The sequence below is a fragment of the Gouania willdenowi genome, chromosome 16, assembly GCF_900634775.1.
Source record: "Gouania willdenowi chromosome 16, fGouWil2.1, whole genome shotgun sequence".
Taxonomy (NCBI): domain Eukaryota; kingdom Metazoa; phylum Chordata; class Actinopteri; order Blenniiformes; family Gobiesocidae; genus Gouania; species Gouania willdenowi.
This window is the reverse complement of record NC_041059.1, coordinates 14,868,196-14,883,174: the sequence shown is the minus strand read 5'-3', so window position 1 is coordinate 14,883,174 and position 14,979 is coordinate 14,868,196. Positions and strand designations below refer to the sequence as shown.

Here is a 14,979-nt window from a genome sequence, read left to right as displayed (position 1 = left end):
ACCAGGCCAAGATATATAATAATAATACATTTTTATATAGCGCTTTTTTGGACACTCATAGACGCTTTACAGAATCAAGGGATTATTCTTTCACTCCACACTTAGTGGTGGTAAGCTATTGTAGCCACAGCTGCCCTGGGGCAGACCGACAGAAGCGAGGCTGCCATAGTGCGCCATCGGTCCCTCCGACCACCACTAACGCTCACTCATGCTCTACATTCATACTAGGCAATGTGGGGGAAGTGTCTTGCCCAAGGACACAATGACAGATACCACTGGAGCGACTGCCAGCCACTGTGGTACCTGGAATTCTCAGTGGTCTCCCATCCACCTACAAACCAGCTAACTGCTTAGCTTCCAAGATCTAACGTGATCGGGCAATGACAGGTTGGTATGGCCACAAATCTCACCATTGAAAATGAAAGGTTAACCGTTAAGCCTACTGTTAATGCGATGCCCCCACTGGATGTATTCCACACTTATCTGTGCAAAATAAGAAAACTTGCTCGACTTTAGTAATGAAAAAAGAAAATTTTCTGTTTTCTTAAACAACAGCACGTATCATTGTCTGTAACCGTAACCATTCATTTTCAAACCCGCTTGTTCCGGGTCGTGGGGGTCTGCCGGTGCCTATCTCCGGCTCACACTGGCGCAAGGTGGGGGTTACACCCTGGACAAGGCGCCAGTCCATCACAGGACAACACAGACACAGACAACCACTCACACCCATGGGCAATTTAGAGTCTTCAATCACCCCACAATCCAAGTCATGCATTTGGATTGTGGGAGGAAGCTGTAGCACTCGGTGGAAACCCATGCAGCACGGGGAGAACATGCAAACTCCACACAGAAAGGACCCATTTGTCCACCCCAGGGCTAAAACCCAGGACCTGGTGAGCGGTGAAGCGGACGTGCAAACCACTAACCCACAGAGCGTCCAACAGCACATATTAATTTTTTAATAGGCCTGTCGGTGGCAAAAATGCAGATGTCGACCGATATAAAATTGTATTGCAACTGTCAGCAGATAATTTCGGTTGTGCGATAATATTATCTATTGGTATTTCCCGTGTGACGTCATCACGTCCGGTTTGTGGTTGTGTCCGCCATTTTTTTGGGCAAAAGTAGGTTACGGTTACGGACACTGATATGCACTAGTCATATTTGCAGCAAATTTCATTACGTAAATGGTTATTTCGTGTTGGGTACGTGGGTGTGCTAACAGAGCTGGGACTCATAAGTTAGGATTCTACTCCATCCCAAAGATCCGAGAACATGAAGGTGATTTCAGTAAATCGCTCAGCAAGGAACGTCGTTGACTATGGTTAGCCAATATCAACAGAAAGGATACACCTACTAAATACTCTAAGATCTGCTCAGATCACTTCATTACAGGTAAAATAGTTTGCATTCTTAAAAATGTATTCTTTAATTAAGCCCATTGTTTAGATTTTTGCACGTGTAAAAATGTGTAAGACTCCAATGTAAATATTAAACTACAGAATATTGATTGAGGGAACACATGAGAGCTACATTTGTTAATGTACATACTGTACATAGTTTCTCGTATTGAAACAAGATTGACATACCTTTGCTATCACCAACACATTGGAGTCCGCGGTCATACTTTGTACATCACGCACCCATCCACAACACAGCTGATTAATGGCTTCCATTGATTTATATGCCTTGAATTGTTCAAACGTATACGCACTCTTAGCATTTATATGATAGTTCACGATGTCAAAGTACGTGAGAGCTGGTAGGCATTCTGCATCATTCACAAGGTCGTCCGTCACGAGCGTATAGGGATCCCTCCCTTGCTATTCCTTGTACGACTTTAACTTTTGAGTGATCATCGCTGCCCATTGTTAACATACTGTATGTATCCTTCCCAGAAGCGTCTTCATATTAATTTGTCTATGCATCTAAGCATGAAATGCCAAACAAAATTGGCGGGCGGAAATTAACTGTTGGCTATAATCTGGCATATTTACATTTTTTTGAATGTTCATTAATATGTACTGTCCCTACTTAAATAAAGAAATTAAAAAAATAATAATAATTTAATAAAATTGTAGGAACTATGTCTATCTAAAGCTATCTCATCAAACAAACACGCACGGACCACCTAACACCACAAGTACTCTAATAAAAAGTAGAGAACTTTTTAACGATATTAAATCAGTGTAAAATAATAATGACATGCAAAGCAACATATTACAGGAAGTTTGTGAAACACCAACATTTTTTAAAACTCGATTGAATTAGTAACTGAGGTTTTTTACATTGACTTCAAAGAGTTTCACAACCAGGAAGTTTCTTTCACATAAAAAGATGTCAATGGTTTGCAATAATAATGACGATCAGGTTTACACCTCCTGGTGCTTGTTGTTCTTTGGTGGGGATATTTCAGGTATACGTATTTTTCGGACTATAAGGCGCATTTAAAATCCTTTAATTTTCTCAAAAATCGACAGTGCGCCTTATAATCAGGTGCGCCTTATGTATGAAATAAATATGTCAAAATGTTTTAGTACAACTTTGGTAAACGATGAAGCTGCACTGCTTGATGGATTTTTGGCACTTTAGGGCTACCGTAGTCAGGCGCCTCGTGGAGTGATATGTACCAGTACTGTGCTTCAACATACTGAACTGAAAAAGTGAGTGTAATGTTCTGTATTTTATGTGTTAAACCTGAACCATGTTGAGAGTTATTGTTAATGAGTTGAATAAAGTTTGACTTATCTGACGATTTTGTTTCGCTTAATGCATCTAAATAATAATAACGAACCTTATAATCCGGTGCGCCTTATAGTCCGAAAAATACGGTAATTATTTCCTCATGCTGTACATGATTTTAAACCCTTGTGGATTATCAGCGTTCTTCCTCAGTTGCAAAAACATACAAAACCATTCTTCTGCTCATCTTGTGTGAAAGAGTAGAGAGAGCAGGCGTGTTACCTGTTGTTATGGGCGGTGAGGTAAGGAACCAGGTGAGGAATGGAGCTACGGTAGTAAGAGGGGGAGAGGTGAGGGGAAGGCAAGGGGGAGTGACAGCAGGGGCTACTCAGCTCCAGTGTTGGCATTTTATCCACCTGAAATACACATCACCCTGGCATAGTAGACAGTAGTAGTGCATTTGATATTGATTGTTCTATTCGGTGTATGTGTGTTTGCGTATGTGTTACCTGTGGATATATAGATGGCTGTATCTGCTTGTCCAATGAGCTGCTGGAGCCTGACTTCCCCGCGCTCTGAGAAGCAATGGCAGCGAGTGCCTCTGGTAGATTATCTTCATCTTCATGGTTACTGATAGGCGACAGATTGAGAGAGTGAATGTTTTCTTTGACCAATGTCATCAATGGAGTAGCGAAGAGAGCCCAGCTGTTGTTTCCAAGTGGTGCATCAAGTAGTCATTACAGAAGATAGCGTTTTCTATTATAAGCTGGAGCACCGATGAAGTGATGCCATTCAACAAGCAATTGAAATGAATGTGTAGCCTCTGTACCAGGGGTCTGCAACCTGCGGCTCTGGAGCCTTATGTGGCTCTTTGACTCTTTTGCAATGGCTCCCTAAAGCAGTGTTTCCCAATCTTTTTTGTCTCATGTACCCCCCGAGGCCTCTCTTCAGATTAGGAGAACCCCTTTGTCACTCCAATTTAGTAACCTTTCTTGTTTTATTTACATGTTGTTAATAGCTTGAAAATGTCAACCTGTCCGTTCATTCAACACATACTAAATATCAATTTTGTGCGTTACAATTTTTGTATAGCAGAGAATATATTTACCTCAATTTTTAGCAATGTGCATAACACGTTAGTAACAATTAGTAGGATATTAAGGCCACAATATTGTTTATTTCATTAATGCAGTTTCGTGAAAAGCTGTTGGATGAGCATGTACAGTATCTGAAATAGGCTTAAAAATGACTCAGCATGTTGGAAATAGATTTATCAATGCTTCCAAGTACCCCCAACAATGTGTTCAAGTACCCCTAGGGGTACACATACCTCTGGTTGGGAACCACTGCTCTAGAGCTTTAAAAAATATATTGAAAGAAAGAATTGTTATTTTATTACATGGGTATTAATGATTAATGACACCAAGGAATATCATGGTATAACTATTTGTCAACCTTAAAAATAAATCATGATTGTGCAATAACTCTGCCACCTCCCCACTTTACCTCCAGCAACATCTACAGACCATCACCTTTCCTTGCACCTGTGGTTAACCTTAAGTTTTGAATCCCTGGTAAGATAACTAAAGCAACTAAAAGAAATTCTGGAAGAAAATAAAGATTTTAATTGCGTGGGGGACAGATTAATTTAACTGCCAATGTGCCAGTTAAGTATGCATACTTGATTTGTGGCAAGAAATTAGCAATCAGCATGTGTTGACTGACATGATCATGTGTTATCAAATTTCTTTCTATATAATTTTAACCGTATGGAATGTTTTACTGGATTGTCTTCATTGGTGAGAAGGTATTTTTTTCAGCTCTGGAAGGACTTTAATCCAGGTTTGATGAGACAAAATGGCTCCTTTGAGGATTGCAGACCGCTGCTTTATACTCACAAGCTGAACTGTCGAATTAGACGTTTTCTGCGGTTGCTGCTTGGGTTGGATTGAGGCTGCAGCCGCTCTGGTGTGGGATTGCGATCTTGTCTGAGGGTCGTTTTCTCTGCAGTCAGACTGGATGCAGCTGAATCTTGGGATGAGCTCTGATACCTGAAAAAACTGGCAGCAAGTTAAGGGTGAAAAGGTTGTTATTGTGCAGTGTGAATGAGGTGCTCACCTGTCTTTGAAGGTCTCGCATGGGTTCTTCCCCCTGGGCGTCGATGGAGGTTCCTTCTTCGTTGTTGAAAGAGTAAAAATGCGTGGTTAGTTTGAGAAACCACATTTTTCAAAAGCAGATGTTTAGTAGCCTACTCACCCTGAAAGCTGCCTCCATCTGAGCCTTTAGGATGTTGCACTTGAGATGGTCTGGGAGCATCACAGGAGAAGCTGGAGGGTGAAGAGACTTTTCAGAAAGCTGCTTCTCCTCTCCCTGAAAAGACAATAATACAAAACCTCACTTTGACACAAAAAAAAGAACAGTGCAGCAAACCAGCAGAAGGAGAGAGCTCTGACCTTTTTGTCAATGTTAACGTGCAGTGAAGGCCAAGGCAGAGAATTGTTGTCAGTCCCTAAAGCTTTGTGCAGAGAGCGGGAAATGTCCACATCCTCTGCTGGACCAGGAGGAGCACAACGTTCTGATGGACATAAAGTTAATGAAAGAAAACCAAATAATACACAGACAACAATGTGATGATGGACAGACAATCTGCACAGACGGGAGGCGGTAAAAGTCACGTCTAATATCTGAGTGCTGAATTCATTATTACATAAGGGTTGGCATTTAAAACCAGTGGAAAATTAACAGAAGCTTAACATTTTCAGCTTTCAAAACAAGTGGAAAAGGACAAGAAAGCACGGTTTAAGTAGAAAGCTGCAAAGAATGGCAGGTAAATTAGTTCAGTGTGATTATTTATACTTACAGCAGCAAAATTACAGCTTATTGTTTCCCAGTTGGCTTGAAAACACATTTGAGTTTGTGATATTCTTCACAGAAAAACTTAAAAACAAAACCATTTTTTTAGTTGCAATGATGAGGCTTTTTTTTAAAATTTTTTATTTAAAAAAAAAAAAAAAAAAAAAAAAGAGAATAAATTCTAATAGAGTTCAGGTGAACCTTTAAAAAAAATACAGCACAGATAAAAAAAAAAAATAAAAAAAAAAAACTAGCTCACTATTGTGATGTCTAGACACATCCTGATCAGTACTCACTGTTCTTTGTGTGTGTGTGGCAAAGCGTGTCGTGGCTGTGTGTGTGGCGCCGGTGATGATGGTGGACTGAACTGCCAGAATAGGAATTCTCATTTTCTTCAGCGCTGAATTGATGGTCTGATGTTGGACCGCTCAGTGGGAAGCTGAGGATGAGACATGCAATCACAGGAAACCGCCATCTCATCTCATCTCATACACTTACTTTAGATACTGAAACAGACAGGAGAAGACAATGATTGACAGATTGAATGCATCCAAGGGAAATGTATTGTGATGGGTTTACCTGTTTTGAAAGGTGAGTGAGGTTCAGATGGAGATGATTTCACTTCTCTGTGAGTAAATTAGTGCTTTACATCTTCAGTGTATCTAGTGACCTCTTTCAAGTGTTATCTCTGTTTGTTCTCCTTTGCCTGCTACAGGGACTGCAGATGAAAATGAGCAATTTACTCTATTTAATGATTTCCATCCATCTATCCAACCATTTTCCAACCCGCTTTCTCCTTTTCAGGCTCGTGGGGCCCAAATTAAGTCATAAACTAAAACTTTTAAAAATGTCAAGTGAAAAAAGTTAGAAATCTAAAATGTTGATTTAATCATTTATTTTACTCTCCAACGACTTTTAATTAGGATCAATGGTTTTTGGTACGCTTGATCAAAAACGTTGCAGCATTATAATATATTCAATCCAATGGATCACACAGTGTGTGGGAGGCTTTCTAACAAAAAAAGTACGACTTGCTAGAATAAGACACAAGGTATTTACACTGTATCAGCAATGTAAGAGCAAGAGACTGATTTAAATACTGTTAAAATTGGTAATGATATATTTATAATAATAATCCATAGGTTATATTGATGTTAAATCCTTAATTTAGTGATGTTTTATATTCTGTTATATGACATCACTCTATATGTGCAACTCTGATTGACCGTAATATACTGTACGTATGATTGAAGCTACAGTCTTTTGACTATGCATCAGACTTTGTGTCACTTTCGTGTTTTGAAGTACGAGCACGTTTAAAGCAAAGAACAACTACGTGGGACGAGTGACATTCAGTTTCCCAGAAAACTATAGTAAATAATGCAGATAGAGTGCACCATCTGGAACACAATTTCTGAGCTCTCTTTTAAGAGATTTTAGGCTCTATTAAATTGTCTTTTTTAACTGGCTAAATGAAAGGATCAGCCATGAACTAATAAGACTTCAACATGCACAGTATCAAATGTAAAATCCTGTTTTGTGAACTTTAACCCTTTCATCGCCGAGGTTATGTTTTGTTCTAACGGGTTTGGGAATTCAGTTTGAATTGATGAGTGCTAAGAAAAAACAGATGGTTATACAAATGTAATCTGCAGCCGGACAACTGCAAACACACTGACCACAGTGTAGAGATCGCTGCAGGAGCTCTTACAAAAAAACCCACTGATATTTCCTGGATGAACTGGTGCTGTTTAAAGGCAAAGCTGCTGTAAACCCTCATATAGTAAGTGTAATAGCTCAAGTCATTCTTAGTTATAAAATGTTGATGAGGAATCACTCAGAGATGCTAATCAATACTATATATAAAGCAAGCTAGTGAGAGTGAGGATGGCACAGCAATGAAAGACACTGTTGTTCACTTTTTCTCCTTTTTTCACTTAAATGTTCTTTTTATTTCATTTTTGGATCAATATGGTATTTCCCTCTATAGCTCATGATGTGATTTCAGTAAACAACAGAGCGCAACACATTTTCAACAAACACTCCATTGATTTAGTAAAGTCATACCCTGATCTAACATTAATGGAATGTTTATTCCCACTGGACGAACAAACAACGCACAAAACATGTTCAAGTCGCCATCACACACTGTACTGCGTACTACACACAAAGGAGCAAACCAAACAGGACTCAGAATTAAATCTTCTTTTTTTTTTTTTAAAGACACATTTGGAATAAGCTGTAAGAATATGTAAAGAAGGCAGATATCTTTGCTGTAGTATTGAGGAACAAACACAGACTCTGTGATTCTCGTGTATTCTGGTGCTGTTTTTCAGTCTGTACGTTTATCTGTATGACATTGGGCTTCTATAACCTTTTTAAAAACTCAAACAGGTTGTCGTTAACCCCTAAAACGTAAAAAGAAATATCATGCAGAGATATTTGATAGAGAAGATTTGGGGAATGCTTCATTGTGTTGATCGGTTCCCATTAAATAATGTGCTTTTGAGTTATTTGGCTTGAAATGAAAATAACGCAAGTGACCTTTCCAGAAAGAACCCAGTCTTACCCCGAGTCAGCTGTGAAACGCTCCAGCACTTTGCCAGATAAGTAAACACATGATAATTTGATAATGTGTCATTTTCCACTGGTTCTGTTTGTAATTGGGGGAAAACAGCTTTAGCGTTAGCTTTACTTTAAGAATGCAGGCTCCCCTTGCCTCCTTTTCAACACAAACTTGGAATAATTTTACAACGGATCTGTAATGGCAACTTTCCTGCAAAAATAAAACACAAAAAATATTAAGTTAAGATAATTTAAAAAAATGAATCTAGCCTGGGGCATTTGTCAATGCAGTAATTAAAGCATTGCTGTCTTACGGCTCTAAGTTTGTGGATTTGAATATCAAATCCAAATGTTTGACTTATACTGTAGTGCAGAAAAAAAACAATTATTTGATAAACAATGAACATCAACTTCATTTTGATAAAAGGTATCCTATGTTTCAGATCATGTTAGAGTGACTTTTCCCTGCTGTTGTAGGCCATCAGCCACCACTAAAAGCTTTTTTTCTCTGCAACATTCCCACAAACTCAGAAAACTGCTCCAGAAATTCAAAGTTTTTTTTTTTTTTGTTTTTACTTTCGGGGCTGAGTTTTACAATCACATTAAAAAGATTCATGGAGACACATTTAAGATGCTTTTTATATCAAGTGTGAGTCAGTTTGCATTTAAAAAAAAAAAAAAAAGAAAAGAAAAGGACACTGTCCAAGTGAATGGATCTTAGTGAGATATCACCCACAGAATTATAAAGAGTCCCATGTTTAAATAATGGCTGTTAATAAGTTTCTTCCATCATCCACACCATCTTTGGCCACTTCTCACCTCAGTGGTGCCTAGTTAGCATCGTTCTTTAGCACTTATTTTAGAAACACACTTGGACAAACAGATGGAGACATGGCAGATGATGGTGAAGGAGAAAGGGTTCATCCTCACTGTGGGAGAGCAGTCTGTGTCTGAGCTTTTGAATGGAGCTCTGGGCTTTAGCAGAGGTCAGAGTGCAGTCATGACCTTATCCCGGTAAACCAAACTGATGGATCCGGGGGAGATGCTGCTGGTTCGTTGTGGGACGGGAGGCTGACTGGGATCACCATGTGAAGGCTCGAATGAAGTTCTGAACATCACAGATGGAGGATGACACAGACACAGACATATGAAGTGAATGACGTGGGATGAGAAGTGAATGAAATACCAAACAAGGTGGCAGATAAATAATCCAGATGCTAGTCTGGTTTATGTGTTGCATTGTTTACCTGTGTGGTGCCGTGTGTCTGGAGGGCTGTAGGTAAACTGAGGGACTGAGCGCCACGTGATGCTGATGCCACGCGTCATGACCAACGGGAATGTTACGTTGGTACTAGTGTAAAGAAGAGGAGGAAAATACAATGAGAAATCTGATGTCATCACAAGAGCAGAACCAGAATAACTGTGTGTAAACGTGTGTTATTCTCACCGGGTGTAAACTGGGATCAGGACTGACAAAGAAAGACAGCAGACACAAATGAAGCAATATTAGAGTTAAAACTCTAGTCATGTGTGGAATATTTGCAACTTTATCCAATAATAATATATCTATTATTTACCTAATATGTGGTGGCTTGGCTGGAGAAATAGCAGCTGAAAAGTAGAAAAAAGGAATTACAAAAAGCAACTCGTACATACTGTATATCATCATGTCAGCGCACATTTGTAACTCTGTTTTTTATCTTTTAACCATTGCTCTACATTCAAAAGCTAAACAAAGTCGGTGAAAACAGTTATTGACGCCATTGGACAAAATGGATCGAGGTGATCAAAATTCAGTCAATTTAGGCCGAGCTACCAAGCGGAAATTTGGTAGGTATAATTTATGGATGTGTACGCATCGACGCTCGGAGCCTCATTTTCGATTTGGGGCACACGGGCATTTCCGTTAATTTCCAAATGTATGGGAACATAGTCGTGTGACATATCCTTTTCAAAGGTAATTCAACATAGATTACGATTATGCCTTGCACAATTCCATTAGGGGCCCCGATGGGCCTTTTTTCATCAATTTCCATTAAAGTCGTTTTCGCATTTATTTGTGAGTCAAATAATTTAACGACTGGTCATACCGAATCATTGCCACATACCAATATATAAATGGGGCCCTTTACTCCGTATGTGCCACGAGGTCGCCAGGGGCCCCCGTTTTTTAAATGACTACTCCTCTGTTAATGCTCGTTGAATCGGGCTGTAATTTTACATAGATATTCTATGAGCGGATGTCAAGATCCTCTATGAGACCTTTTTGAAAGGGGATGGGACGGGAACCCCTTTTTCTGGTCATTTCTAAATTTATCGGAACATAGTCGTGTGTAGGGATGTCCCGATACAACTTTTTCATTTTACGATATGATACCAATTATGCAGCCTTGCGTATCGTCCGATACCAATATCAGCATGAATAATACATGCTTTTTTTTTTTTTTAAATAAGAACATAATTACTTATTTTGTAGTGTGAAATGTTGGAAAAGGCTTGATCAAGTGACGTTACTCAAACAGAAAACAATAGTCAGCAACAGTAGGTATGAGGAAAAACTGAATACCATTGATTACCAGTAGGTTACCATTTTACGTTGCACAATTTGATTTGTTTTATTTGGTGGAACCAAGTCATTTGACTGAATTCTCGGGAATGTGGTACGTGCTATTAGTCGCGGAGACGTTTCGCGGGGCCGGCCTTAGTTCATCCAAACTTGTTTTGAAGGCTTCTGAGTTTATGAGATTTTTTGCACCAATGTTGAACGTTCAGCTCAGTTTGTGGGGATGAGACTTGCCTTTGCTCAGCGACTGCGTGCGTGAGGGGTAACGTTTGCTCGGTCTTCTCTCAAAGGTGCTGGCTCTCCTCATCCTTCCTCCATGAGTGGCCTGATACTCTGTTTTTCCACTGAGACAAAAACACTGTGACAATTAGAGAAAAACGCCAAAGCTTTTATCCAATCTGTAAGTATAAACTTAAGTATTATTCATGTGTGCTTTTTCTTCAGATCAATACATTGTGGTATGGAAAGGTAACACCAACTTTCAATCAGTCCAAAGTCCATAACATTAAATTAAAAAATAAAAACAAATCTGTAAAAAATGTCTCGTCTGAGCTGATCTGATCCTTCATTCCTTTTGGAACACCTCTGCACGCTAAAAAACAGGATACAATTCCAATACCATCAGCCACATCTGCACACCCACTTTTCAAGTGTGTTATAGATATGTATTTGTTTGTAAAGGCTTAATACCAAGGAGGTAATCTTTAATAAAAAAAAATATACATATATATATTTTAGCCAAAAGTACTTAACGGATTTTGACAAAATAGGATAGGATATGGATTGTGCATTTCATCGCGATTTATCGAAAACATGGGGTTGTCCATACATTTGGACCTACTGTATGGTTATCAATGGGGATATAAATTACTTACAAACCTTTAAAGTGTGAATGATCATGGTATCATGATCAGAATCACTGATCCAGATAACTGCTAATATCTGGAAAAGATGATATTTGGTGCTTGGTGAAGGTTTGCGCTCTTGTTTGACATATTTTTAGACCTTTTTATTCTTTTCTTATTTACTCTATAATTTCTTCAATTTCACTTGTCAAAATTGCAAGCAAATGAAGATTTTTTTTTTGTACAGGAAATGCGTTTTGTCTTATATATGATCATAAATGCTGACTGATGACTGACAAGTTGCCTGAATACCACTAGTTGTGTTATAAAATAAACTGTTAATGTACATGATATAATTAGGCAGTATGTGAACATTAATTCTCCTCAAAGCTGGTGTGTTTAATGTAAAATACTGACTAAGCTTAAAAGTCTGAGTCACTTTAAACCAGATCAATATCTAAAGGGTGTAATAAAGTGGTCAGTATTTATCTTAAGTGGTCAAAAAGGAGAGGTTGTAAATTGAGGACAGAACAGGGTAGAACATCAGGAACAAGATAAAGCACACCGAGAAAAGGTTGCAAGTCTGTCACACGGCTTTCACGTACACACAATCACTTTAGATCACAATGACCCTAATGAATAGAAGAAATTACCATTTGATGAGAAGGGACTGAGTGCATTACCCCTGAGACGAGAACATCTTCATCCTTTTAAATAAGTTTGGGTTTTTCAGATGGTTACCACAATTGGGAGAGTTACCGTGGCAACAGTTTGTGAACATCACCTTTTCAGTGGAGGTTTACAAATGCGATGCCACAAAGTCTGATGAGTCTGCACTTTACCTCGTGATAAAAACATGCTCTGCAGATATACAATGCAAGCAACTCAGGAAAATACAACTTTTTGCAAAAAAAATAAAACACTTCTGTTGACATCGTATATCTATTTTTTCCCCCTGCTGACTAAACCAAGCTTAGATAATAATCTGTAAACAGGATATTAGAGGGGAAATATTTATTTAAAAACAGCAGATGTTTGGGTTTAGAGCTACATGTTGAACAGCTGCTGGATTATTTTAGGCTACTTTGTCTGATGTGGTGATTGAGCCAGAAGAGCTCCACGTGAGGGGAAAAGCCTGAGGAAAAATATGATCCGTGGGGCGATTTCAAATATGTTTTTATTTCAATGGAATATTCTTTTTATTTATCCACATGCTGTATCTATTTATAGTCTTTTTATTTTCATTTCTTTTTTTTGTGTGTGAATTGGCTATGGCTGTAAAATAAATAGATAAATACATTTTAAAAAAGGCATTTTGAGGTGTAGAATATTTTCTGAGGTGAGAGGATGTTGCTTCTGGGAGCCGATGTTGCCATTTTCAAGGATTTTATTTAAACAAAGCATCATAATAATTGTCTGCCGTACAGAGATCATTTAAGCCAATTATGGCCCTAAAGGTATAACCCCAGAATGCTTGTTACTAACAAAGGGTCCTTTCAAACTAGTCCATTACAGATTTTTTATCCAATGTGTTTTCCATATGAGGAGCCATTCATTCACAGCTGCTATTATAGCTTCTTGTACAGTTGACAGGGTGAGTCTTTTCCAAGGACGTAAGCAATAGCAAATGCATAAAGAAATGACTAAATATACCACAGAGGCTAAAGAGCAAGTCCAACACACAGATGCATCACTACCAGACTGTAAAGGAGGTAAAATGGTGCTGACAGTGCCTTGCTGAGGACCAATTACTTAGTACCTGTTGCTCCTTTACAACAAGAATTTTTGACGAATGTTACTTGACTAAAATTTTAGTTTTATAGTTAAAACAGAACTAAATAACTTTTTCACCTTAATAAATTCTTCCCGTAGTCCCTGTGAGGGTAATAAAATGATTTATGCGGAGATTGGGGGGTCTTTCATCACCCCCTGCTGTCTCTGACAAGAAAACCGCACTTGCAACTTTCCTGCCTCCGACCCGGTGGCATGACGTACTGCTTTACGGCTGCCCAATACTAACTAATGAGCTAACACACGGTTGTCTACAAATTCCCTTTTCTCAAACTTATATCAATGGCGAAGCCAGCAGAAAAAAGGCAGAGAAGACCTTTGTCTGAAGAACGGAGCAACTCCATGCAATGACAGCTCAGCAGCAACTACACACACTGTGGCAACAGGCACGCACACACTCTAGTAACCCAGCGCTCCATCAGGCAGCACACACACACATCCATCCATCCATTTTCAGAGCCATTTTGTCAGCACACAAACAAACACATCACACACATTTACACACTCCCTTCCGTATTACTAGGACTATATGTGTGAAAGCACCTTTAGTGTCACTGTTGTATTAGGATTTTTCAGTGATCGGTTGCTACCATCTTGGGAGAGCAGCATGTAGCTGTGGGGTGGGGCAGGCGGCGGGGGATGCGGAGTTTTTACAACAGTGACATAACCAAAAAGGACCTTTAGGGGGAACGCCAAGCACAAGTTACTTAGTTCTGCTTCAATGCACCATCTCACAATTAAAGTTCACTACAGATACTCTTTAGACCAGTGGTTCTCAAACTTTTTGGCTCAAGTACCCCCTTTCTTTTATTTCTGATTCCAAGTACCCCCGTTGTCCGACTGATACATTTTGAAAATTTTAAAATGATGGAATGAACGAGTGATAACACACATTTTAAAGAATCTCATTTTTTAAATGTGTGTTATCACTCAAAACAGTATTTAGTGCAGTGGTTCCCAAACTGGATCATGGATCGTGACCCCTGCTATTTTTTTCTAGAATTCGTTTTTTTAAACATGTTTGAGCTCAGATATATATTTTTTTATTGAATTTGAATTGAACTAGATTTATATTTCACAAAGTGAAAGTATACAAATACAGTCGTTTAAGATTGTGTGTTTTATTCTTCTTTTTTTATTCCCAAAATGCATTTTAATTTTAAAAAGTTTTAGGTGACCTCAAGGTTGAAAAACACGGATTTAGTGGCTCCTGGATAGATTTATTTCTATAGTTCATTTCCAGTCGTCTCACACCTGGGGTGGGACCAAGACTGACACTTTATTTGTTAATTTTTTACCCTCTCTCTCTCTCTCTCTCTCTCAAGTACCCCCTATAGTGCCACCGTGTACCCCAAGTTGAGAAACACTGCTTTAGACAAACCAGAGCTAGTTTTCTCTGACAGCGTGACTTATTCACCATAATGCCAGTGTGCCTTCCAACGAGGGTGTGGACAAACAAATCTGAGGTCTTTTGTTGCTTGGGAGAAAACTTTAATACAGCTTGAGGTGAATGCAAATAATCTGTCCAGCTCGGCGAGTCAACCAGAGAGAGCAGACAGGTTGCTATGGTTACGCACACACCAGTCTGTCCAACCATAGCAACACTTTGTCTTTCGCTCTATGCCGTATCTTTTAGTAAATCTGCCCTCATCTCACTTACAGATGAACATCATTCAGTAT

At 38.9% G+C, this 14,979-nt stretch overlaps 1 protein-coding gene across 7 annotated transcripts in view; it reads right to left on the bottom strand.

Moving 5' to 3' along the window:
- Positions 1 to 14,979, bottom strand: part of epb41l4b (erythrocyte membrane protein band 4.1 like 4B) — a 30,929-nt gene that overhangs the window by 1,606 nt on the left and 14,344 nt on the right. For 3 of the 7 annotated variants that reach the window (XM_028470357.1, XM_028470363.1, XM_028470361.1), the window contains 11 exons: positions 10,898 to 11,007; positions 9,678 to 9,711; positions 9,548 to 9,569; positions 9,348 to 9,451; positions 5,832 to 5,974; positions 5,136 to 5,257; positions 4,939 to 5,052; positions 4,801 to 4,856; positions 4,581 to 4,742; positions 3,192 to 3,312; positions 2,965 to 3,098 (listed from right to left, as the gene is read on the bottom strand). In XM_028470357.1, coding sequence (XP_028326158.1) covers positions 2,965 to 3,098; positions 3,192 to 3,312; positions 4,581 to 4,742; positions 4,801 to 4,856; positions 4,939 to 5,052; positions 5,136 to 5,257; positions 5,832 to 5,974; positions 9,348 to 9,451; positions 9,548 to 9,569; positions 9,678 to 9,711; positions 10,898 to 11,007 — 1,122 coding nt within the window. The remainder of the gene's footprint in view (positions 1 to 2,964; positions 3,099 to 3,191; positions 3,313 to 4,580; positions 4,743 to 4,800; positions 4,857 to 4,938; positions 5,053 to 5,135; positions 5,258 to 5,831; positions 5,975 to 9,347; positions 9,452 to 9,547; positions 9,570 to 9,677; positions 9,712 to 10,897; positions 11,008 to 14,979) is intronic. The other 4 variants (XM_028470359.1, XM_028470364.1, XM_028470358.1 and 1 more) reach the window with 3 other exon arrangements.